General features: G+C 37.7%; 1 protein-coding gene across 2 annotated transcripts; it reads left to right on the top strand.

Moving 5' to 3' along the window:
• The first annotated feature begins 84 nt into the window (after positions 1-84).
• On the top strand, positions 85-25008 carry ASB11 (ankyrin repeat and SOCS box containing 11). 2 transcript variants are annotated; one of them, XM_079123254.1, is made up of 7 exons: positions 85-316; positions 9273-9352; positions 13129-13236; positions 16258-16408; positions 19750-19884; positions 21043-21234; positions 24454-25008. In XM_079123254.1, the coding sequence occupies exons 1-7, from the start codon at positions 136-138 to the stop codon at positions 24576-24578; spliced, it is 972 nt and encodes a 323-aa protein (XP_078979380.1). In that variant the 5' UTR covers positions 85-135; the 3' UTR covers positions 24579-25008. The 2 variants fall into 2 exon arrangements, with proteins under 2 accessions (XP_078979380.1, XP_078979381.1); XM_079123255.1 differs by lacking the exon at positions 85-316 and adding an exon at positions 837-1459.
• Positions 25009-27636: the final 2628 nt, after the last annotated feature.

Raw genomic sequence — 27636 nt, forward strand, 5'->3', positions numbered from 1 at the left:
ATTAGAACCTACAAACTGAGTTCTCGGTAACAGGAGCACGGAGTGCTAGAAGGTTTAAAATAGATGTCATATGATACCAATTATAACTCAGTGAAATTTTGCAGTCCTAGGAACCTATACAGAGCATAAGCCAAAATGGAAGATGGACCTGTTTTCTATGGCTTTAAAAACATTTTTATTACAATGTTTGCTACCTTTTTTTTCTTCAAACTTTTAATTAAAGTGTTTTTGGCTCTCCTAACCCATTTCTATATCGTCAAAGGAAATAGAAAAGAAGCGGCTAGGATAGCAGAAGAGATCTATGGTGGAATTTCAGGTAAAAATACATGAATTTATTCCCAATACTTAAAATATACCCTCCTAGATATGAATAGTGTTTTAGAAGGCAGATTTTCTTTATACTTCAGTTTTGAGTGGGCAGTTTAAAAAATTACCTGTCATTTAAATTAGCAAATGATGTTGGCTGCACCAATATGTGAAGAATTTTCAGCTTAATTTTTGCAAGTTGGTAGAGCAATTAGCAGTTATTATTTAAGAGGAAAACAGAATAGTGACTTTTAAGAGTAATTTTGAGAAACCTCATTTCTACTGGCCAAAAGAATTGCTTAGATAGCATTATTTTCCTTAATAATTTTCGTTTGTTTGTTTGCAGTGCTGGGGATCAAACCCAGGGCCTCATGCGTGCCAGGCAAATGCTCTACCACTGAGTCACATCCCCAGCTCTACTTCTTTAATATTTTTAATCAACCTTTCAAGTTAATGACATTCAAGCAAGACTAAATTTCCTCAGGAAATAAAATGAGCCATTTGATTTAAAGCAGCAAAGGTGGCATGCTATTTATATTTTTGTGCTGTCATTTGCAAATGTTATTGATTAACCACTTGTCACTGTCAGAAAACTTCACTAAGTCCAGTTGTGAGTGCCACCATGCAAAGCACCACAAAGAAAAGTGGTTATAATATGGAATGCCAAGATTTGGGTAAAACGTCTTATCAAGTCTCATGCTTAGTAGAGATTAGACTACATTTCTTTTAAGAAGCAATTCACTTTAACTGTAGTGAGATGCTATAAAGTAAATGAATCAGGTATCTCTGTCACTACTGGGATTGCCACTTAATAGAGGAATATTTATTCATAAACGAGTTCAGAATCTCCCTCTGTATTTTTGGTGTTTGCAGGGTTCCAGGATTACATCATTCTTTAGTATCCATTTCAATTTGCACCCAGGATTCTCTTTCAAAATAGACCTATGTGATTCCAATACACTAGGCAACTTGGAAAACACTAGACATCAGCAGTCTTATCCAAAGAAATAGGACCTCCAAAGACAAAGCATCAGAATGCTTCAACTAACTGGGGAAAATGAGAAGAATTTTGAAGTTTCACAAAGTGTCAGAAGGCCTGGACTGTGGAAAGAGATTTCTTTTGGGGATTACATTTGTCACACATTTCAGGGAGGTATGTTACTTTGGTGAAAAAAATTAATGCTTATCTTTAGTTTCAAGTTAAGCATGATCTGGAAAGCTATTTTCTAATTTAACCTGTAAATTTGAGCAGGGACTTTCTAGACTTTTTAGTATTAATTTCGATGTTCTCAGGGTTTAAATGAGGTAAAGTCCCACAAAGTAAATATTGCCAGAGGTTGTAAAAATGTTTTCTGTCATTGCTTCTGTGCGTTAATATTATCTTTATGGTCCTTAATGAGTGACTTTTCCTAAAGTGTTTTATAGCAGTCAAAACCCACAAAAACGTGATTTCAGTTGGCCTGGAGTCAGAATTCAAAGCTCTTAAATAGATTTGATTACTCTCTGGCTCAAATAGCTTTACCTGTTCAAGCTTCTGGGATAATAGTCACTTAACTGCAAGTAAATAGTATTACAAGGTCAAAAACATATTTTCAATTAGTTAACAAGAGGCAGAAGTGAGAATAATGCATGTTAATTTCTCAGTTTAATTTCCTTCCTATGTGTGTGTCTGTATGTCACCTCACATACTCCCACCTACATATGTATCATAGCATATCTGGATTTGGCAAATAAGTTTTTCTATAGTAATGTGATGGTAAGATGCCAGGACCATAGTTTTACATGATTCTAAAGGTGTTTTTTCTTTTGACATTGTAAGCAGGTGTATTAAAAATCAAGAACAAAATTTTGTGGCGGTGTTAAAGTCAATCCGGAAATTATCTTTCCTCTTCATTGGTTGGAAAATGTATTCTGGGGAAATAAATGACATTTAATCATTAAGTTAGCTAACTGACTTACAAAAGTCTCAGCTCAAAGTTAAATTTCCTGATTCTGCTTTCCATTCCTATAAACTATTGTCAACAATGTCAAAAACAAGGGCAGAGTTAAATCTTTTCTTTGGAAGCTGCACCTAACATCCCTTATTAAATGTCGTTCTTGGCTGTAAAATCTCTTAGAAATTCATTTTTTAAAATAATTATTTGATACAACTTTGTGGTTGAAAGTATTATATTTGTATATAACTCATGAAAGTTGGGTTAAGCTATGGTTGACTGTTACTAGTTTTGATCTTTCAAGAATCTTTGTGTATTTTGTCAAATATAATACACACATTTATGTAGATAAGTTTGAAACATTGTCTTTGGCCCTTAGCTTATGTGTACAGCACCAGGCAGATCACTGGATACCCCTTTGGAACATAGATAGTTCTATAGGCACTAACTGTTTCAAGAGAGATTTGTGATTTTTCAATCTTTACTAAGCTATAAGCTATATTTAATACTATGTGACTTTTTTCAGAATTCAGGAGCTTTTGGATATTCAAAAATAATAAGGTGTGCAAACATAAATATTCATGCTAAGTGAAAGTACAAATAAAAATAATTAATTGCTTAACCTGAGTCCTAGCCATGTTTTGCAGACAAGGGAGTTTGCATGGAATTTGGAGGAAAGCTTGGTTTTCAGAATTTGAGGGATTTTACAGTTGCAGATGAGAGGAGGTAGAACTAAAACAACAAAACAAACAAAAACTATTTTAAGCTAAATAAAACAGATTAGTTCTATTTCCAAGTGTTATGCTCAAAATCACTTGTCCTTGTTCTAAATTCAAGGAATTGACCTTGACTTGACAGCTATCCCTCTGTCTGACTCAAAATCCTCACTCCTTTTTCCTGTCCTTTCCCTTCCAATAGGATTTTCTTGCTTTTGTTGCAGTTTTGCCCAACCTCCCACCTAGATTTCTGCTCTTGTTTAGTTCTGCTGGTTGTTTCCCCAAGCCTTGACCTCACCATCCTCTGTGTGGTTACATTATCTCAGATGCCTGCTGGCTTTTTCCAAGTTGGGACAACTAGTTCCTGGCAGAACTTCTGTCTCCCCACCTGTCACCTTTAGCTCAATCTCCTGCTCCTAATGAGTTCAAAGGAGGCTTCCTTCTAACACAGTTCATTGATCAAGTTTAATCTTCTGACAAGAACTAGATGTTCTAGAAAATATTTAACTCCATTTCATTATATTTTTAGAGATCTCAAATTTTATTATATTTTCTCAATTACCTTTGTTTTCCTTAAGATATCATTAATTCTGCTAGGTTCTTACCTTTATTTGGGCTCAAAATTGAATTTCCTTATGATTTTCTTCTCTTCGACAAATGCCATGAAAGATGTTGCTTCATATGGTTTCAGAACATGAATAAGAATAAAGATTGTTACAGTACCCTTGGGATTATAATCAGTTAGATGGTCTTTTGGAATAATAAACCAGTAATCTCAAATCCTTGTTAAAATTAGCCAGGGTAAAAACTGTAAGAAAAAAATGCAAAAAAGAATTGTTTTTTATTCTGAATACTTGGAACTTAAACAACTGTATTCCATCTGAACCAATTTCATTATTGAAATATATGGTTTTAAAAGTTGTCATGAAATTGTTATTAAAAGAATTTGAGAACTAGAGATATAAATGACATTCTGAGAAAAATTCAAAGGAGGAAATGAAAAAGGACTTGAACATTTTCTGTACACCTCATCAGGAGCAAACAAACTTATCTGTAGAGTAAACTATTTTCATAATGTGTTTGCAGCCCTATGACCCAGGCAGTTTGCCAAATAACTAAAAATAGTTTGCCTTAGAAGAGAATGACCGAGTACTACTTAAGCATTCATTTACTTGGAGAGTTTAGTTGCATATTTCCTGAAAGGAATGGAAAAATTCCTAACCTGCCAAATAATTTTTATTCTGAATTTCTCACAATTAATTTCAATTCACAAAACAAGAAAGATAAGAGTGAGAGACTACCTTGGCAACAAAAAATAGAAAAACAGGAGACCTCCACCATGGGACTGGAAAGGTGACTTTCTTGTGAATGATTTTGTTTCTAGTTGGGGACAAAAATTATTTCTATTTTTAGGATGATATAATTGGTTTATTTCACAATTTATCGAGAGAAAGTAGATATCAAAGCATTCCAAGACCAGTAAATCTAAGAATTTACTGAAGAATAGACAGAATAGACCAATGGTTCTTAAAACAGAATCAGGTATTTTCTGAAGTCTCCAAACTCCACTTTCAGCACTACTTCTGACACTAGCCATGACACCTCTGTTTATGTGGAGGAAAGAGATGGATGTGTAATTCAGGGTATCTTACTCATAAAGTAAGACTATCCCCTCCTCTTGAGAAAGCTATGGGGCTCTAGGAGAAATACAAGTTTAGATAAGGGGTGCCTGAGAGGAAAGGGGGCTTGGTATTTCACTCTCCGGTTGGAAGTCTACTTGAGCATATGACATGCTCATGTATCCTACTATGCTACTCAACCAGGAGGAAAGAGTTGGAAAGAAGAGGTGTGCTGAGGGTGAATCCCAGGACCATCACCCTTCCCTCTTTCTTGGTGCAATGGAAGATGGGGCCACAGGCTTGCCACTGAGACCTCAGAAGCACAGTGTTAGAGTTGGGGCATCAGAAGATGCTGCCTTGATAGGGGACACTAGGAGAGGTGGCCAAACTCCAACAGGAAAGAAAGATGCTTAGGAGTGAGCCCAAGAGTGGAAGGCAAACCACAGACCCAAAGTGAACTCTGCACTTGAGGCTCAAAGAACAGGACTGGTCTCCTCTTCCGGTTAATTGGGAAGGCATCTTCCTGTCCCTCTTGCCTCTTCCCACCCCCAAAGCACCAGAGAAGCTGGCATCTAGAAGGAGGAAGTAGGAGGCATGTGAAGAACATGCTCTCCTTTGGCCTCTAGCAGCTCAGTAGACCAGAGAGAGCCACATCCTGCCCTGGGAGTGGGAAGAGGGTAGGAGTTGTGGAAGGGATCAGCAATGACATTTTAAATGGTGGCTGAGTCCTTTGAAAGTCTTTTTTTGTGGAAATATGATGTAAATACAGAGAATTGCACAAATCCTTCGCAAGCAGTGGGATGAATTTTCACAGAGTGAACACAGGAATCAGCACCCAAGAGCAAGAGACATTGTATTGTCAGCATGGCTCCAACCATGCCCAATTCCTGTCAGACCTCACCCCTCCTCGGGTTGCTTTTGACTCCTAACACACAAGGTGAGTTTGTCCTCCTCTCTGTCACCGATACAGAATTACTCAGCACATGCTCTTTTGTGTCTGGTTTCTTTCACCCAACATTAGACTTGTAAGGTTTGTCATCTTCATATATGGGACTAATGAGTATCAGAAAGTTACAGAGTCTGAAATAAGGTGAGGATGTGAAATAGGATGAAAGAAGATCATCACAGCCTGCATGAAGAAAAACTTTAGAAATTATAAAGCTATTCCATGTTGATATCCTAAATGAACTCTTTTAATGGCAAGTTGCTACTTGAATCTTTTTATGTTTGAATAGCATACTTTCACAGGTTGAGTATCCCTTACTGGAAATGCTTGGAACCAGAGTGTTTTGGACTTCAATTTTTCCCAGATTTTATGTATACTTGCATACACACACACACACACACACACACACACACACATATATATGATATCTTGGGTATGGAACACCAGTCTAAACCCCAAATTCATTTATGTTTCATATACATTATATACACATAGCCTAAAGATAACTTCATCCAGTTGTTTAAATAATTTTGGGTGTGAAACAAAGTTTCATGATGTGCAATTTTTTATTTATGGTATCATGTCAGTACTCAAAAAAAGGTTTGGATTTTGGAGCATTTTGGATTTCAATTTTCAGATTACAGGTGCTCAACCTGGGATACCTTCAAGTGACTATGACTGACTAAGCAAATGTTAGAACAACAGAATAAAAAATCCCTGCATTGATGGGTTTGCCTCTTCTATTAGTCAGGGTGCTGAGTTGCCAGCTGTGGGTATACTGTCCTCCCCATCCCAGTGCCTGTCTTCACCTCCAAGAGCAATTAGAAAAGGGGTAATGTGTGAAGCACAATTAATATTGAATGAGATGGAGATGCATTAGAGGAAAACCAAGGCAGACTAATTGAGGGTTATATGCATATGTTATCTCATTATTTCTAGCTTATGAAAATAAATATCAAAAGAGATTTAAAAATATTCTACTCGTCAACTCTTTTTTATTTGTTCTTTTTAGATATACGTGACAGTAGAGTATATTTTGATAGATCATACATCCATGGAGTAAGACCTCCCATTCTTTTGGTTGTACATAATGTGGAATTTCACTGATTGTATGTTCATATATGAACATAGGAAAGCTATGTCTAATTCATTTCACTGTCTTTCCCATTCTCATCTCTCCTCCCTTCCTTTCATCCTCCTTTGTCCAATTCAGTGAACTTCTATTCTCCCCCTCCCTACCCTCCATTACTGTGAGTTAGCATCCACACATCAGAGAAAACATTCAGTCTTTGGCTTTTTGGGATTGGCTTATTTCACTTAGGATGATAGTTTCCAGTTTCATCCATTTATTGGCAAATGCCATAATTTCATTTTTCTTTATGGCTATCTGCTCATCAACTCTTAACCAGCTCAGGAACATGTGAAGATGACACAAACACAATTATGTTCATGTTACAAAATTTTATCTGTTTTTCTTTACTATAAAAGCATTACACATTTATAGCAGGAGTATGGGCTCACAAATGATTTCATCTGTCAATCTACCTATCTTTATGTTTTTAACGTTTTATTTCAGAAATAATTTCAACTGACAGAAAAATTACAAGAGCAGTACAAAGAATTCCCACTTGTCTTTGCTCAGAGACCCTATTCAGATTAGCCAACTGTTCCAATAATGTCCTTTATAATAAAAGGATCCCATTCAAGGTTAAGTGTTGCTTTTAGATATAGTGTTCAACCCTGTTCAATCTAGAGCAGTTCCTCAGTCCCTCATTGAACTGATTATAGGCCAATTATTTTCTAGTCTGTCCCATCAGTTTGGGTTAGTGCACGGTGTCCTCATGATCAGAGACATTTTGCGCAGGAATATCATAGAAGCAATGGCCTATGATTCACATTGTGTTCCCTCTGATGACACATGATGTGGTTCACTACATTCCATTAAATGGCACGCAGTACTGATTTGTTCTATCACTGCTGATGTCAGCTTTGATTACCTGGGTAAGGTAGGCTGTAGGATTTTGTTCCATTTTCTAATTATCCCTGTTCACTGTATAATTATCCTGTTTCCTCTATAATTTGTATTTTTTTTAATGTGGGGAAATAATTTGAGGCTGACTTTATCATTTCTTCCACATATTTTAGTCAGCATTCTGAGGAGGCACTTTCTCTTCTCTGTATTTATATATTACTTTTATCAGTGAGAATTTATAGTTTCCTATTTTATTTGATAGCATATAATTTCTCATTGTCATTGTTTATTTTGATGCTCAAATTGTCCCATATTTAGCCAGTAGAGGCCCCTCCAAGTTAGTCTCTGTGTCTTTCTAACATTTCCTATCATCCTTTGAGCACTTCCTTCCTTTCTGACAAGATGTTTGAGGTCCAGCTTGTAGAGAGTGGTGACAGAGGATGGGAGAGCAGTGACTGAGATTGAGGGTCCCTGATGACCTCATGGCTGTGGCATGCCGGGTGCCTGAGAATGTTCCTGTACAAGGCACAGGATGCTCAGCTGCTGTGGCAATGCCCTGCATGAGGAGGCTGTGTGCAAGAGGGCTATCAGCTCTGACCTTGATCTCAGGCACACAGCTCCTGGGAAGGAAGGAATTTTTATGCTAGACAACCACAATGTTTCACCAGCTCCGCTTCTCCAGTTCCTGCCTGCCTTATAGTAACTTTTAACAATGGACTTTTTTGAGAGCTACACAAAGCTCCTAACATTGCACTTTGCAACTGTGGATTGCAACTGTGGAAAAGCTACATAGATGTCCTAGTTTCCTGTAACTTTCCTGAATACAAAGAATAATGGTTGCATAGTCTTTATTTTAACCTGATAATGAGACATATGTGAATAGAGATCACTTGTGTAACTCCTGAGATCTGCATCTCCATCAGAGGGCAAAGCTCCCCCAGATCCCAGTTAAATCTTCAAAATCTGGGTCTGTGAATCTTTACTTTCCAATCCCCCTTCACCCCTCGCCAGACCTGAGAGTTTGGTCGCACTGGTTGTGGCACCAGTTTTTTTTTTTTTCTGGCCCAGGCCTGGGATCAACCATTTCCCCAAGGAATGCTGGTTTAGGTTTTCTCAATGTACAATGCTAAAAAAGTATGGCCTTCCCCAATTTTTGTAATCCAAAGGGTTAGAGAAGGTACATTGGATTTCAATGTCTGTGTGTGTGTGTGTGGGGGGGGGGGTGAGCTTATTGAAATGCTTATAACTTTGGTTCTCACCCATCAGAGAAGTTCACCCTTTCCTTGAGGTCTTGTGTTATTTCAATTTCACACACTTTTCGGGTAGGATTTTGTTTTTGCCAAATCTGCAGATATGGAAAACCTGAGTTGTTATCCTCATTGGGACCACCTAGAAGAGATTGTTAAGAGAGGCCCTTTGTGTTAAATCCAAATCATATTACATCCTATTGAACATATGAAGAACATAATCACAATTTGAAATGTTCAAATTTTGCAAACCAGAGTAGGTTTTCTACCTGAACAAATGATTGTCCTTTGGCACTTTTAATAAAGAGTTCCTTCTCAGGTGCTCATTTAAGCTGAGAGAGATCAACTGTGCCCCCTCTGCACATACCACAACAAACAGATTTTGTGCCCTTAGTAGCTTGTCATTCTGAAAGTAACTGACAAGAGAGCTTGATGCATGATACCTCCTTTCCTCCCAGTGAGGGGGGGCAGCATGAACAAGCTGTGGAAAGAAGTGTCTAGACCTTGACTCTGAGCTTGATTTGTGTTTCAGACTGCTGGGCTGATCGATCCCCACTTCATGAAGCTGCGGCTCAGGGACGCTTACTGGCCCTTAAAACTTTAATTGCACAAGTAAGTAAACTGAAGACATGACCCTTTGTGCTATGCCATAATTGAGCATCATTCTTTATTAGCTTTGACTGGAGCAGAGGTCTTCTTTGCCTCATTTAGGTTCCCATACGGCCATTCCAAGCATGCATATGCTCTTGCTCCTCACAATTTGCTTCCCTTGCTTATCCTTTCCTGAGGAGCTGCCTCATTTTTGGTCCAGTTACCTCCTTTCCCTTCTGGGCTTTCTTTACTCCATAGGAAGTTTCTCTGTGAGGATCAATGAAAGGTTCCTTCAAATTTATGTTGAACTAACTCACCTCGTATTCTCCTAGTGTACATTAGAGATAGCAGTCCTGAAATCTCACTTGTCAGCTATTGCTGTGTAACAAATTACCTCAAAACATTGTCACTAGAAACAACAAATAGATTTTTACAGTTTCTGTGGGCCAGTTCCCAGGTCACGAGGTGTCAGTCATGGCTGCAGACATCTCATGGTTTAACTGGGGGGACAATCTGCTTTCAAACTCACTCATATGGTTGTTGACAAACTTCAATTCCTTGCCACATAGGTCTCTCCACAGGGTTGTGTCATGGGATGGCAGCTGGGTTTCCTCAGAGAGAGCACCCAAGAAGGAAGTTGCAAGATTTTTTTTTATAACCTAATCTCCAAAGTAAAATCCCACCTCTTTTGCCATATTCTACTCATTAGATACAAGTGCATCCCAGACTCAAAGGGAAGGCATTACATGAGTGACTCAACATTGGGAATTGGGAATCGCTGGGCACCATCGAGGCTGCCTGCCCCACTTTCAAGAGTGAGCACTGAAATAGGTTGAAGAATATATAAATCTTACTCTTTAGTGAAGATTTATGACTACATCCCAAGTATGTTGAATAATGAGTAGCAGCCTAGTAAACATTTGTGAAACAAATGAAATAAAGTACACATTCTACTACTTGCTTTTTTTTTTTTTTTGAGTTTTTATGTATACAGTGGAGTTGAGTCATTGTGCCCATTTTCCACATCCTGGCTATCACCTAACCATTTTTGTATTATTTACCATTTTGAATTTAAACAGCTGGGAGCACTGATCTTTATGTGTGCCTGCCCCCACCCCCAACATTTTTGCTTCCTCCTTTCTAAGTTCTGTTATTTCATAAGAAAGTAAGCGGAGGAAAACAGTATTGTCAGCAATGATGGGTGTTGAACTTGAATTTGTGACTTGCTTGTTTTTTTTTTAAGCACTTTAAATTTCATCTGATCTGATTATTTTATTATGTATTCAATATATTCACATAGTTCAATAATTAAAATAATGAAAAAAAGAAAAGTCTCATATCCACCTCCCTCTCAGACCCCCACCTCTATACTTTTATTAGTATTTTAATAAACTTTTTAGTTTGAAATGATTTTCAAGAAGAGTTGCAAAGGCAGTGCAGAGAATTCCCATGCATCTTTTACCCAGATTCCCCTAATGTTGACATCTTACATATACAGTACATTTGTCAAAAATAAGAAATTAGCATTGGTACAATACCATTAATTAAACTGAAGACTATTGGGATTTCATGAGCCTTTTCACTGTTACAGGATCCAACCCAGGATCCTACACTGCATTTAACCCTTTTTATTTTTAACCCTACTCCTAAGTATGTTAGCTTCTATAGTGTGATTAAATGTTTAGGAGCATTTCATAAAAATTTCAACCTTTTCTGGCGACATCCCTACTTCTTTACCTTTCACACTAGTAAAAAATATATTCTACTTTTTAAAACTTTATTTCACATTTAGATAATGTGGTAAATGTGAGTAAAACATTAAACCACTCTGAGTAAATGTGAGTAAAGTATTAAGCCAAGGTTCAAGAATTCTGTGGTTATTATGCTGGCTGTCACCAATAGCTGGGGAGCCTCAAGTCTTACATATAATTTGAACTTCCTGCCTCCCCATTTTCTCACACACAATTAAGGTGATTCACTTTAGATATCTTTCAGGCCTGTCCATTACATTTCTCCAATTCCAGGTATTCTGAGATTTTGTATTGCTGCAATTTCTTTTCTAGCACAATGCTGCCACCTTATGGACTAGACTGTTTTAAAATCTTAAAAGGAAATCACAGTGAAGCCCACTCTTCTGTATAATTACAATGCACCAATAAAATGTTAAAAAACAAATCATGTATGGAGAAAGGAAAAGGAAAAGACTTCCCTAATTTATTAGATACAAAATTTAAAATATGAAGTACAGCTCTATAGTAATGACATTATATTCAGAACATGAAAATGAACAGGATCCAGGAGGCATAGGGAGCCCTTATGATGAAAGGATAAGCAATAAAAACCTGACCACAGCAGGTTGCAGCCGACACTACAGAGATGTGGCAGAAAGCAGTGAGTACTAGATTGGAGTTTGCCATTCAAGATTGTGTCACAAGGCTTTGGAAACTTTCAGAAGGTCATTACAAAGCAGGAACTCAAAACCAGGACTTGGCAGGAAGGACAGACAGATCAGGGACCTAATTTCTTTTGCAGAAGAAAATGTTAATCACAGAGGAAATTGTAACAGCCACATTGTTAAAATAAGGGTACAAAGGCAGAGTTGTCCAGCAGCTAGGCTGACCTTGGACTCCAGGATGAGCAAGATGGAACATAGCAGTATGGGAAAGGGGAATAGGCTAGGAAATGGTGGTGACAATCATACCTGGTTAAGTAGATGAGGGTTAGGATAATCCCTCTGGTCTAAGACCCTGGGACTTCAGAGTCTTCTCCATGTAGTGGGGTTGTGGCCTAAACAGTGCTTCTGCCACAGAGCATGTGACTCCTAGAAGCACCCCATATGGAACTTTCTACTGTTAAGCCCAGAGTCATTCTTCTGTTCCAGACCCAGTTTTTAGCTCCCAACCTTCTCTGTGTTCCATCACTTACTCCTCATACCCACTGCTGTTCCACCCACAGCAGGCCCATACAGGTCTGTGCCTGCACTTACTGCAATGTCTCCATAGTGCTCCTTGTTTCTGTCTCACATCTCTGCCCCTGCCATCAACCTTCCATGTTGCTGCTTCCACTATGCTTCTCCTAAAACAGCTAATCTATTAGCTCCAGATCCTCCACAGCCTAAAAAACTTATAGGTGCCCCATTCCATAGAAGATATGCACTCCCCATTTGCAAATCAAGGTCTTTCATGATGTTGCTCCAGCTCACTGTCTTCCTGCATCTCTCCCCATCTTCTGCTTCCCCTTTCTGTATGCTCCTTCTGATTCAGAAAAAAAACCAACTATCCAACTGTGGCCCTGCCATACTTTCTGTCACTTCCTGCATTTGCATATTCTGTTCCGTCCTAATGGCATACTCTGTCTTCCCAGTTTTAAAGTTTTTATGCTTCAAGCCTTAGTTAAGTACTATCTTCTCATTTGTGAAGTTTTTTTTTTCTCTTATTTCCCAAGCCAGACCCAAAGAAGCCCTGTGCTCCCAAGTGAAATGTGAACATGCTTCCAGTATAGCAATACCTTTGCTCTTTTTGGGTTTCATTTCTGCCTTCCCAGTAGGCTCTGGAGGAGAGAGACCAGTAGCATAAATTTTGAAGACCCTGATCCAGAATTCTGCATAAACATTTGTCAAATAAATGAATTTGAAGCTCCTATGCTGTGTTAAGATTCACCTAGCCATGGTCTTGACTCCTCTCTATTCAGTGCTAACATTACAACCAAAGACTGAAAACTTCAAGAACCTGTTGAACAACATTGCTTTCACTGCTCTGGCTGATGGAGCATTTAATTATCTTCTTTCCAAATTATAGGGTGTCAACGTGAACCTTGTGACAATTAACCGGGTCTCTTCTCTCCATGAGGCATGCCTTGGAGGTCATGTGGCTTGTGCTAAAGCCTTATTGGAAAATGGTGCACATGTGAGTACCACTCCTGCCCACATGGGTCTGTCTGCCTAGGTACATCTGCTAAAACCTAAAGAGATAGCACCTTCCAGGTTGCTTACTCACTGAGAGGGACTGGTAGTGACAGTCTTATCCCATGCACATTCATATCCCATCATTACCGTTACTCCTCTTTCTTGGCCTAACCATGTGTGAATATCCAGATTCAGTAATTCACAGGAATTTTTCAAAATTGTGATGCAGATTTGTTTTTTTGCAGTGCTGGGGATGGAACCCAGGGCCTCATGCATGCTAGGCAAGTGTTCTATCACTGAGCTACTTCTCCAGCCTGTGATGCTGACTTTAGAAAAATTCTTTGTTATCAAATGCTATAAAGAACAAATTTTAGAGGCTGGGTATATGGCTCAGTTTGTAGAGTGCTTGCCTGTCAAGCATAAGGCCCAGCACCACAAAAAAAAAAAAAAAAAAAAAAAAAAAGAACGATTTTTACCAGAATAATAAAAACACTCAATTCAATAGCCTAACCCAGCCACTATTCGTACTGAGCAAAATTATAAAATTAAGTGAGTTTTTAATAAATAATACATTGAAAAAATTCTACAAATTAAGGTTTATTTTATTTTTAACTTATATCCTAACTTCTTCAGAGAATAATGGAGGTGCTATGTATAATACAGCTCTCAGAATAAGCTTATAAAAATCAAAATTTCTTCAAATCTCAGTGACACCCAAATAATGCTTTATTGCTAAGTTCATTGTTTAATCTAGTCTCATGTTCTTTGTTTCATGAGTTGCGAGATCTTTAAGTATTTGATGATTTTTTTTTCAGATTGTATATGAAGTTTGGTTTCTACATGTAGAACTGAATATAAAAGTCTTCTGGGCACAAACTGATTTTTCCAGTGTCATCATGGAGGTGCATTTCCATTAGGTGGTGCTTCTCTAAATTGTCACTTAACTCATGTGTAATGATGAGGGTGAGGCTCTGGGAGGGCAATTTCCTTTCAAGTTAAATGATTGGACTCACAAGCAGATTGCTGGTGGGAAATGTTGAACATTTCTCTCTGGTTAGAGGGGATATTCTGTGGGGGACAAAGCAAAGGATAAGACAACGGTCCCTTGTCTTTGGCAATTTCATAAGGCAAAAGTCAATAAATGCTGCATTATACCACTTGACATTAAATCAGAATGAGAAAAGAAATGAGTGAAAGTTTGGTCAAGAAGTAGAAAGTTCTCCACAATCCTCAGTTGCATGGATACTTCAAACTCAGCACATTTGACACTGTGCGTATTATGCTCTTCCAACCAGAATCTGCTCCTCATCTTGGGCTCCCAGTTTCAGAGACTAGGCGAAACGTTGTTTTGGTTTCCCACGCCTGGGAATCATCTTGTTCCTGCCATTTCTTTATTTTTTTAATCACAAGATTCTGCTATTTTTTCTTCCTATTTCTCAAGTCTATGCTCTTCTTTGTCCTGCTCACACAGTGATCTAAAACACTTATTGTATCTAAATTATCTCTTATGTTTGTCTTCCCTGATAGAATTCAACCTACTCAAGGGGAAGCAATTGTCTTACTTATCTTTTTTTATAAGACATTGACCTCTAGTAGATACTCAGTAAATGTTTGCTGACTTGAACTAAGAGAGAAATTTACAAGAAATCAAAAAGAGTTTCTGGACTGAGGATAAGAATGGTGCTTAGTAAAAAAACAAATCAAACCAGTTCCATGAAATATTTTTTTGTTTATAAGAAAAATCTAGCATATAAGTTTACATAATTTCCCCTGTATTTGTTTGTCTCTGCTATCTAGGCATCTCTTCTTTAATTTTCCAGTTTAATGGGATTCTACCAGATTCCTGGAGACAAATCATTTTTGTTTCTAAATAAGATAATTTATAATCCTGATTAGTCCAAGCATTCATCTTTACTTACTGAGGCCAAATGGTTTGACATCAAACCACCATTGTGATAGGACATTTGAATCATATCAGAGCCTCCCTTCCTGAATACCTGGGTCCCATGATGTTCTTTCCTATCTATTGTTGATACTCAATGATTCCTCCCAGTCTTGCTGGTTCTCATGTGCCTTCCTTATCACTAGAAGTTACCAAGGATGATTAGAGACAACGTGTTGAAGGCTGTTGTCTGTGTGCCTTTAGCTTGGTCATGATCTCTCAGAAGTCAAAGCTGGCCTGTGCAATTTCTATGGATTATAATAGACCAGAGAGGAAATATGTGACAAGAAGGATAGTATAACTGCTGGGAGTTGTAAAGGAGTTTTCTGCAAGCACAGGATTTGGAATCTTCACCCATTCTGTCCCATCATCCTGGATGTTGCACACCTATAAAAACTTAAATTGAGCAACAAATATACCATTTATTGTACTTGGAAATTATTATTGTATTTTTAGAGATCTATCTATTATTTTGAGAAAAAATAATAGGTGAATGATCAACATTTGAAATATATGTGTCATATGTACATGAAGATATATGTAAGTGATATAAGTTCTAGATGATGATTTCCAATCTACTTATTTATTTATTTATTTTTTTGGTGCTGGGGATTGAACCCAGGGCCTTGTGCTTGCAAGAAAAGCACTCTACCAACTAAGCTATATCCCCAGCCCAATTTCCAACCTATTTTAATGTACTTATGTCAATTTCATTGAAATAGTCACAGGATTGAGAACTTGGAACTTAATGGGTTAGGCTAGTTGGTTTCTCTAGTACTTTGGGTTCCTGCCATGTTTGTTTACAATTGGGAGGGGAGATGAGCTCCATATTAATTGGAAATGGGAATAATAGTTGTTGCAAATGTTCATTCAGTGCCAGGCAATGTTCTGTTTAACATATAGGAATTTATATGTAATCTGACCGACCTATAACCTTATGAGATTTCATGTAAAGACTTGGAGTTCCCTCACTCATTCATCAGCTTGGGAGTTTCCCTAGGCACATACATAGTAATACATACTTGGAGAGAGTGAGAACAAAGTACCAAATCCTTTGGGTCTCTCCTTGCCCACTGTTAGGTCAATGGAGTGACAGTTCATGGAGCCACGCCCCTCTTCAATGCATGCTGCAGTGGCAGTGCTGCGTGCGTCAACGTGCTGCTGGAGTTTGGAGCCAAGGCCCAGCCTGAGATGCACCTGGCCTCACCTATCCATGAGGCAGTGAAGAGAGGTAAATGAGCCACCACAATGCACACAAAACAGTGGTGGGCTCACTCCAATCTGCATAAATCAATAGCCTAGTGTTGGCCATATGAGGGTCACCCAGATTTTCCACTGAATATGGAATATGTGTGACTTAGAAATCCCACAGCAGTAACTTCAATTTGCCTAAATCTTTCAGAAATGCCACTGTGGCATGAAACAGTTCCTCTCAGTACACTGGAATGTCTTTGTGTCTTAGATGTCCCACTTCCTGGGCCTCTTTGCTAGTGTTTTGGAAGCAGCTAGAGCAGCCAAGACAGAAGTTGTAACTTCATGATTTATACTGAGCTTATGTCTCTATCCTTAGTAGAAAAGAACAGCTTATCTTCCAAAGCTCATAAAATATCAACCACTAACATAAAATAAATTATGAAAGTGTCTGAAAGCCAAGGATGATACTAATCCATATCGCTAATGGATTAGTAAATGTAACTGTCCTTAAGTAACACACTTCAGCTGAGCTGATGACTTCAAGGTCACAGTCATTGAAAAAAAATCAGGGCATTGGAAATTTTGAAGTTGACGCTAGACTCCTGTGTTCTCAGTCACTTTTGAAATGAGAAAAAAGAGTAATTTTAAGGAATTTTAAAACTATATGCATAGACTACACATGAACAATAAAATGCCATTAAAAAGATAAGACCATTTGTCAAAGGTCATACCGAAAGTGCAACATTTTGGTGATACCTAGCAGTACAGTTACTTCACTTATATCAAGATCAGAAATACAACAGAGAAGGTAGAATCTAGAATAGGTCTTTACTGGTATACTTGGAGATGAAAGGCAAAAGTGAAAGATTTGCCCCAGGTTAATAAACATGTCATTTGGTATTTTCCCCCAGTGAATATTTTAAATGATACAAAAGACCCAAATTTCAATGTATCTATGTCTTTTATATACAGAACAAACTTAGTAAACATTTATTGATTAATTACTGATGTGGGTCAATCCCCAAACATCAAGTAAGTCCTTTAAATTATAGAGTAATGGATTTTTTGGCAATGGAATTAAAGTCTTTAAAAACTTTTAATAATGATTTGAAGTGAAAAGGTTACTTGCATGTCCATTCAAATGTTTAAAAATAGATAAATGCTGGGAATGATTCAAATTTCTTTTCTTCCTTTTTTGTACTTTGGATTGAACCAGGGGTGCTTTACCACTAAGCTATACCCCCAGATCTTTTAATTTATTTTTTGAGACAGGGTCTCACTAAGTTGCTAAGACTGGCCTTGAATTTGTAATCCTCCTGCTTTACCCTCCTGAGTTGCTGGGATTATATGCATGTTCCAATGCGCCCAGCTCAAATTTCTTAAGTAATCCTGCAGTGCTTGCCTGATTATACATGGAGTGTTTTGTATCTATGTGCCTACAATTTACATTTCTACATATTTTTTCTGTTTCATAAAAGCTCGTTATAAAACAATATGCACAGAATAGAAGAATGCTCAGCAAATTCATTGTTTTAGATATGAATTTTAGTCATTGTTTTTATGTTCATTTTTTAAAACTTCCTGAGATTATTTAAATTTACGTTAAACTAGGCTAATGTTCCTGTTATGCCAAAAAAAGACAAGAATTATTAAAAAATGTTTATTAGATGCCTTGTATTTGTTAGGCAGTTTTAGGCACTAATTAGATTTTTTTTCTGAATCTGTGTAACTTTAAACCTCTATGAGAAAGTTGGTTCACAGTCTGAGTCAGTATCTTGACATATTGATATTATAGTCCAGGTATAAGACTTATTTATGTGACCAAATACTTCATACACAAGTCTTGATTTGTACACTGTAATGCATACATACATATGATTAAATCAGAACTTGTGATAAATCATGCAGGTATAGGATGAAGCTCATGTTATCTATAAAGGAAAGGTTGGTTAAATTAGTGATGATAAGATTATTTAAGGAAACATTTAAATCTTCAGGGAGAACTGAATTTTTATAAGCTCCCATCAATACCTCAGAAGCATTCCCTCGTGAGCAAATCATTCATATACTGCAAATTAATCATGTCTGTCTCTTCATTAGGTAAACTCTTCAAGGAGAATGCTTACTTTCCTAATCTTGCTAGCCACTGAATTTCAAAGTGTATTTAAATATATTCTATACAGGAGACTTTTAATTCTTTCTCATAGGTATCTTCCAGGCTAACCTAAACAAGCTTTCAGGCCACACACCCAATCTCACATGCATGGATGTAGAAGATAATGATAGATTTGTAATGGAGAGAGAACAGAGTTGGGCACTGGGTTTGAGCACTGTCTTTAGAGTAATGGCAAGGTGAGTCATTTATCCCTCTGGGTCTTATAGCCTCCATTTGTAAAATGGTGGCTTCATTCTAGAAAGTGATTTCAGCTGTGCTCCTCAGAGCCTCAGTTTGGTTGGAGTTCTCTAAGGAATTACAGAGAAACATTTGAGTGGAAGAAGCATGGGCATCAACTATTCAGCTCCAAAAGAACTAAAATTAGCATATTATAGCAATACAGCCACCTCAATGTTTACAGCAGCACAATTCACATCAGACAAATTATGGAATCAACCCAGATGCCTGTTAATAGATGAGTGGATCATTAAAATATGGTATATACACACCATGGAGTTTTGCTCAGCCATAAACATAATAGCATTTGCAGGTAAATGGATGGAAATGGAGAACATCATGCTAAGTGAAATAAGCCAGACTCATAAAAACAAGGGTCAAATGTTTTCTCTCACCTGTGGAAGCTAAAGCAGAACAAAGGAAAGTAGGCAGTTGGGGAGGGGATCAGATATCATAAAGACACAGGGAAGATCAATGGAGTAGAAGAAGGAGAACAAGAGTGAGGAAGGATGGGGAAGGGGAAGATAAAGGGAGTGAATTTAACAAAGTCATGTTATATATGTATATATAAAGGTACCAAAGGGAATTTCACCTCTATGTATATGTAGAAGAAAGGAAGTAAGTTTAGTATAGTAGAAGAGGGAAAATAAGGGGAGGAAGGAGAGGAGGAAAAGGGGGAAAGGAAATGGGGATTGAAATAAAATTTCTTACATGTATGATTTTGTCAAAATGAACCTAAATAATATGCATGATTATAATGTTCTAATTTTAAAATATCCATAAAAAAGAAGCATGGGCATGCTGTTCTTTTTTGTAGTTCTGTTTGGGGAGTTTGTACCTATGATTTCCAAAACCAAACAAATTTTTTTTCTACTACCAAAAGAGATTTAGGTTATTTCTAAAGCTCATTTCAGATAATCAATCCTATAATTCTGTGACTATTCAACTGTTCCTAACTTGAGTGGGGTTATCTTATGTTTCACCAGGTCACAGGGAGTGCATGGAGATTCTGCTGGCAAATAATGTTAACATTGACCAAGAGGTACCTCAGCTTGGAACTCCCCTGTATGTAGCCTGCACATACCAGAAAGTAGACTGTGTGAAGAAGCTTTTGGAATTAGGTAATTACCAGAAATCTTTTTATGAGAAGAATCTGCTAAATTTGTGGGTTTTAAAAAATGACTTCAAAGATGAGGTTCTTATTAGGATAGAACAAATTTTTGATAGTATTTAATGCTTGAATGCTAAAAACAGAACTTCTCCAGAGAAATGAGTGTCTGTATTTATCAGTTCTGCTTCCTTTGATGCTGACTCCAATTACCTGGTATGGCTCTTCTTGGTAGTCTCAAGATGGCTGCCAGCAACATTTGGGCTTGTTGCCTTCCTCATGCATACACAGCAAGAAGGGGTTGGCTCTTTTTGAGTCACATGCCCATCTCTGAACCAATCATGGTGGCCAAAAAAAATACAATATACTGATTGGCTTAGGCCTAGATTTTAGTTTATTCTGTAGTTATTAAGCTTCTCTAGAAACACATAAACTGGGAATCACAAGAAGGTGGTAACCTAGAGGGAAATCTAGCTGTGGTTACCAGGAAGATGCTGGGCAGTAAAAACAACAGACTTTTGATATAGACTATTTTACATATGTTCTGCAAAATTTATTAGTTATTTTTTAATCTAAAAAGCATATACAGAAACTGAGATTCTAGGGAAAAGTAAAATATCTTGTAAGTATCATTTGGTTAAAGATTCGACATACTTAGTCTTTGACATAAAGGTGAAAGTTGTAGTAAGAACTTTTAGTTGAGAATTTTTATGTCCAAGATGTTTTATTGGTCATTTTTTAATTCACAGCATTTACTCTACGGAGTTCAGAAATTATTTGAGCCCTAAATAATATAAAATAATTATGAAAATAAGTAAGTAACTAAATATAATATAAAAATAAATAAATTCAGCTTTATACATGGTCAAAATACAAAATAATTATGTAACAGAAGCCTCAAATGTTTTATTTTGTAAGTAAAGTATTTTGTATGGGAAAGCAAGTAAACTATTTGAAATGATTAAAAATCTCTAAATTCACTTTTTTTCATCAAAATATTTTGAATGGTCTTAGTAGGCATTGCTGAAGTTCTAGGTTGAAGTCACATATTTTCAAAGATTTGTCAAATATATCATGGAATTTGAGATGAAATTCATATACAGTGACTGCATTTTAGGCTGATTGTATTTTACATTCACAATGTTGAATTGTGGCCATCTGCTTTGTTAAGGAGCCAGTGTTGACCATGGCCAATGGCTGGACAGCCCCCTCCATGCTGCAGCGAGGCAGTCCAGTGTGGAGATCATCCACCTGCTCACTGACTATGGGGCTAATCTGAAGCTCAGAAACGCACAGGGCAAAAGTGCTCTTGATCTGGCAATTCCCAAAAGTAGTGTGGAGCAGGCACTCCTGCTCCGAGAAGGTAAGGAAGGGCTGGGTGTCCTCTTTCTTAAGCACACTGCTATCTCTCCTTCCTGCCACATCCCTGCAATATTTCCTTTTTCTTTTTCTCTTCCTAATTGGGGGTGATATTGTGGGAGGCAGCAAGTTCTGGTATCACTGTGGTAGCTTCTGGAATTTTACATGCTGTGTTCATTCACTTAATAGCAAAATAACATTTACATGCAATCAGATCATTGCTTTTTATTTTCTGTAAAATCAGGAAGTGCGAGGGAGGCAAGAATGGAGGATGGATGGATTGTATAGAGGAAAATGAGGAGTGGGGGAAAGGAAAAATAACAGAATGAGACAAATATTACCCTATGTACATGTATGATTAAGCAAATGGTGAGACTCTACTTTGTATACAACCAGAGAAACAATAGTTGTACCCCATTTGTGTACAATGAATCAAAATTAAAAAGAGAAAACTTTCAAGCTAAAAAAAAAATAAAAAAGAAAAAGAACCCCCCCCCCCCCAAAAAAAAAAAAAAAGAAAATAATCAGACAGTCTTGTTTTCATCCTGAAAAGGTTAAACAGCCAGGGCTTTCCTATCATATGCACATGATTAAGCAAACCAAAAGTCAGCTTTGTAATATTGGGAGACAATCCAGAGGCAGATTAGAAATACAGCCACGTGCCTGAAAACAACTGTCAATGATGGGCTGCATATACAACCTACTGTCTCATGAGATTATATTACATAGTGACATCATAGCCATCTTGGTTTGTATAAGTGCATTCTATGATGTTTGCACAATGATGAAAGTGCCTAATAACTCGTTTCTCAGAACTTATCCCATTGTTAGGTGACATGTGACCATATCTGAGTTAGGGGCAGTAGGAGGGACAGAGGGTGTATTTCAGAGCCTAACTAAATGGTAAGGTGGTTTGCCTTTTCTCCAGATTGGGCAGTAGGCAGTTTTGTGTTCCTCATCCCCTCACTACTATTTCCATCACGAGCATTGAGAGCAACTCTCAGTGCTGGGGGAGGAAAGGTCACCTTCTAAAATGCTTGGCATTTCAAATTCAAAAGAGAATCCTATTATGTCTGTATAGTAAGAGTACATTTTCTGAGCCTTCATTGATCATTTGTATGCTGGGGAGAATATTAAAGATAAATCGTGCCAGCACTGAGATGCTTTGAAACATAGATTAATCTCACTGAATTCTTGAAACTTAAAAGCAGTGAGAACCTTATAGTAGCTGGTGCTGCGCCAGCTGCAAATGGGAAGAGTAAAGTATGGAGAGATTGGCTTGCAGAGGGTGACACAGCTACTAAGAAGTGGGACTAGGATTCTAATCAAGCTGTCTGACCCCAGAACATGCAGTCTTAATGCTGTCAGACCCCAATCCTAAAGCTTCTGAAACAATTTCCAGTGTGTGGGGGTCTCATTTCACTCCTTGGTTCCATTTGGTGAACCCACCCCCATGTCTAATATCTTCCAAGTAGAATGCTTTGTTAAATCATTTTAGGAAGTCTCTCTTAAGCTTTAATGCACATATAGATCACCTGGAGACCTCATGTAAATGCAGATTCTGATTCAGGAGGTCTGCAATTAGACTCTGCATATCTAATAACTTCCCAATTGATACTGCTGCTGCTGGTCTAAGGACCACACTTTAAATACTACTGGTCTAGATTATTCCCAGTGGTCTATGTCATTAGTGATTGCTGTTTTGAATCTCCACCAGAAGAATTTTGATATTCCTTTTCAGATGCCAGTCTGAAAATACAAGGTACTTTGCAATGATTGGCTGAGGGTAGTTTATAGCAGTTGTCACATTTCCGGTTTTCTTCTATCAAAAATGTTGCCAGGTCTAGGCTTTGCTTTCTTATAAGCAAGTTCCTCTGTGCTCTACCTTTATAAATATAGGCACCTGCTCTAAAAGGACGAACATCAGCTCTGCCAAGTTCACTTGTGTCTGAACATCTCCAGGCAAACTGGACAATTTGTCCATGTAACCGTTTTTCAGAAGAACTTAGTTATTTTGTTAATTCTACAGTCTGACCCTAGCCATAAGGGGCAACAGTTGGAGAAGTTTTTGATTCCCAAGATTTTAACTGAAGGTGATTCATCCTCCAGGTAGCTACGGATAGAGGCTCAATCCGTGGAAGCTCCTTGTCAATGTCATTCTAAGTGTTACCTGGATATTTGCATATGCAGTCTACCTTCTTATTCTTTGCAGTACTGCAGATTGAACCCAAGGCCTCACACGTGCTAGGCAAGCACTCCACCATTTAGCTACACTCCCAACCCTTCACTCCACCATTTATCACAAGGTATAAGATGCTGTTATGGTAGGGTTTTCTTGAAAAGGGAAACTTTGTATAGGTCAGTAGTTAGATCTACTTGAAGAGATCTTTACTGATAGGTTAGGAAATAATGGGATAATATGAATGCCCCTGTAAAACTAGTATTCCAATCCAGAGCTCATTTATCCTATTCAACCATGTTTTGGACTCACATCAACTTATTTTCCTTAAGGATTCATAGCTACTGAAAGTTATGGCCGTGAGAACACTATGAGACCCCATGAAACTGAAGTTCAGGGAATTATGGGGTCTAAGTGCTCTGAGTTCTTTCTGCACATCCCTATTGAGCTTGAAATCCTTGCAAGAACGAAGGGCCCCTCTGGGTGTGATGCAGGACCTAGCCAGCACCACTTCATGGCCAGCTAGTGCCGGAAGGTCCAGGAAGACTTTAAGGGTTAACTATTTAGCCCTTGACCCATCTCTTAATACTGTCTCTGTGGCCACACAGGTCAAAATTCCTGTTGACACTCTCTGCAGTTGTCCTTCTGCTCTGCAGCTCTATCTTTGGGTCTTGCATGCTAGGTACTTTCATTTACATTTTCTCCTTGTTCAGTAGTATATCACTATTCATTAACACAGGGTACACATAAATGAGGTGCATTCTCTTTATACCTCACACTTCTTTCCTAACTGCCTCTGGATTGCTTCATTCTCTGATGTCAGTAATTCAATACCATTGGAAGATAAACTTGAAGAAAAGTATCCCTTCTGGAGGAGAAAATCAGGATTCCCTATCTGTATTTAGTGTTTGCTACCTTGTTCTATAGTTCCTATATAGACTCAGCTTCTCTGCTTTTAGAAAATTCCGGCCTCTTCTAGTTCTCTAATCTTCCCTCACCACCCACCCACCACGAGGTTCACACCATTTTTATTCCCTCTCTCAGGCCCACCTACTCTTGCCCAGCTCTGCCGCCTGTGTGTCCGGAAATGCTTGGGTCGAGCATGTCATGAAGCCATCCACAAGCTACGTCTGCCAGAGCCACTGGAAAGATTCCTCCGGTACCAATAGCCCCAATTGTCCATGGGAAGCTATTTGGAAATAAGTAGGTTGTTGTCTGCTGTACCAAGGGTACTTATAGACACCCAACAGTTAGACCCTTAGTATCTTCAAATGACCTGTCAATTACAGTAAATCCCTGATAAACTGGAACCTTAAAGTTTTTAGCTCTTGTTGTTAATAAACTTAAAAAATCTGTGAAGTAGAATGAACATAATAGGCTATTTTCTGATAATACAGGATTTCCCAGTACCTATGGGTCAACATTCTGAATATTGTACAGACCCATGTAAATCCAGGTGAATAGGATTATAATGAATGTTAAGAATTCCAGGATGTGCTCTTGATTTAATTCCTCTCTTCTACCCCTTCCTTCCACCTTTCCCCCTCTCTTTTTCTTTCTCCCTCACTTTCTTCTTCCTTGAATAAATCTATGCTGTAACTTTGGTTTCTCTGCCTTTTTTTAAGATACACAGAAAAAAATACTTTGAAAACATCACAGTTACTTGGGGCTTCCAATTCTTGAGGTCCTGGTTGATAAGAGATTTTGGAAGAGATTAACTCATACAGAGCTTGACCTCTATTGCTCTCATTATTTCTGATGTTGAATACTCTTTGAAGCAGATAGTTCTAGGATTATGCAGCAATAGATGCCCCCAACAACCTGAACTCATAAGCACTGTCTGATGCATATAGGCACCCCAACATTGCCTTATTTTCAAAGTCAAGATCCTCAGTGTTTTTGAAATGATTGCATGTTGATGCCAGCCACCAAGGTGGGCTTAATGATGAGTCAATATTTTTTCTGTGGATAGGTGCCCAAAGTAAGCATAAAGGTATGTAAAGAGACTTCTCCTTCTTTTCTCTCTTCTTCTTCTTCCTATCTTCCTTTTTTTCTGCCTCTCCTCCTCCTTTTGGATCCTCTTTTCCCTCTTCATGAATTTAGAACATGGGAACTCAACAGATTTACCATTATTGTAAATACTGTCATGGTTCAGTGATTACAGTAATATAAGCTTCTAAATGAAAATTCTCTCTCAGATGATCCTAAGATTCATTTCCAACCTTCCCCCCCCCCCTAGTTTTTCTAGTCCTTTTATTCTCAACAAGAGACAGTTTTGCCCCCCACACAGGGACAACTGTGGCAATGTGTGGAGACCTTTTTGTTTGCAACAACTGAGGGAATGGAGCTACTCGCCTCTATTGGGTAGAGGCCAGGGATGCAGCTAAACACCCTACAAGTTACAGGAGAGTGCACGACAAAGAATTATTAGATTCAAATGTCAACAGTGCCGAGATTGAGAAGCTACTCTAGACCTATGCTATTTGGTACAGTAGCTATCCACCACTTACGGCTATTGAACACTGGAATTGTGGCTAGGTGAATGAAGATGTGCTATACATATTAAATACACATCACATTTTGAAGATTCAGTACAAAAAAGAATGTGAAATATGAATATTTTTGGTGGTGGTTACATATTGAAGTGATAATCTTTTGGATATATTAGGTTAAATAAAGTATATTATTGAAATTAATTCCACTTGATTTTTACTTTTTAATATAAAAACATAATACGTACAATAAAATTTTAGATTACATATGTGGCTTGTATTATGTATCTGTTAGCACTGCTCTAGACTTCTGATTATTACAACTTTGTAATATCTAATAATCTTAATTAGTTTACTATCTGGGAAAAGGTTTAAGTTTTTATGTCATATTCCAAAAACAAATCTTGAATTTTTGTAAATGTTAAAAAGTTTAAATAATATGGTAAAAATACTACAAGAAATTGTACATGAGTGTACATGAAGGGGAAGGCATTTTCTAAGCATAATAACAAAGGCAAAAATTTTAAAGAAAAATATTGATAAATTAGAATACATTAAAAGTCATGTTGCAAAAAATGCCATACATAAAATGAAAGGACAAGCACAAATGAAGAAAAGCTGCATGTGATACTTAGGGCAGATTAAAAGTCAATTGCCAGGTGTGGTGGTACATGTCTGTAATCCCAGAGGCTCAGGAGGCTAAGGCAGGAGGATCACAAGTTAGAGGCCAGCCTCAGCAATTTAGCAAGGCCCTAAGCAACTTAGCAAAACCCTGTCTCAAAATGAAAACCAAAAAAGGCTGGGGATGTGACTCAGTGGTTAAGCGCCCCTGGGTTCAATCCCTGGTTCAACAACTGAGGGAATGGATATTAACAAAAGCTAATATTCTGACTAGAACAAAGGAGATCCTCACTTCCTGCCCTTAGCTTCCTTCCCTTTCCCAGCTGAGACTGGGAAGCAAATGTTTAGAATCTTTTTTGGTAAATAGGGATACTAATACTCATTCTCAATTGTTTGAGTTACTACTTGCAAAATAGTGAAATCATTCATACCTACAGCACAGTGTGAAACATATGGTACCCTGCACATTTTTTTAGAAGGATAAGGAAAAAGTCTAGTTATTATCTGGCTCTACATGTTGTAGTATATGTATTGAATTACACGGTGGCAAAAAATATGTAAACTTACCTATTTAAGGTGGTATGGCACCTTTCCTTCTGTGATAGATTAACAAGATAAACAAACTCCTGAAGAATTTTTACAAATCTTAGGGAATACACTTTTCACAAATGTTGGGGAAGTTATAGGATATTCCAAATTCCATGAAAGGAAGTACAATTCAATGTGTTGCAAATATTAAAGGGCAGGGTGAGCTCACTGATATCTACATTTCAACATATCATGGTTCACTTATAAATTAATAAGGAGAGTCCAGTTTCACTAATAGAAATATTATCAAGGGGAAATGAATTGGAAACTTTATCAAAGGTGACACAATTAAATAGCCATAAGATGGAAATATGGTGAAGAGAAAGGATGAATTTGAAAGAAGATGAGGAGCCATTTGAGCCACTGCTAGCCATGGAAAGATCAAAGAGGAAAGGGTGAGTCTCTTCCTATCACAGAACATTCAGGAACTGGGGACTTCCCTCTTTGAGATGTTCTGACAAGTGCATTTTTTGGTCAGCTGGGATCTTGCTGAATGCCTGACCTCTGTATTAAACCCTGGGATGCT

Source organism: Sciurus vulgaris (assembly GCF_902686455.1).
Source record: "Sciurus vulgaris genome assembly, chromosome: X".
NCBI classification, from domain to species: domain Eukaryota; kingdom Metazoa; phylum Chordata; class Mammalia; order Rodentia; family Sciuridae; genus Sciurus; species Sciurus vulgaris.

Coding starts and splice junctions, on each gene's coding strand:
- ASB11 (XM_079123254.1), top strand. CDS start 136: ATGGAAGATGGACCTGTTTTCTATGGCTTTAAAAACATTTTTATTACA. Junction 13,237..16,257: donor TATTGGAAAATGGTGCACAT/GTGAGTACCACT, acceptor GCCCACTGTTAG/GTCAATGGAGTGACAGTTCA. Junction 21,235..24,453: donor GGCACTCCTGCTCCGAGAAG/GTAAGGAAGGGC, acceptor TCCCTCTCTCAG/GCCCACCTACTCTTGCCCAG.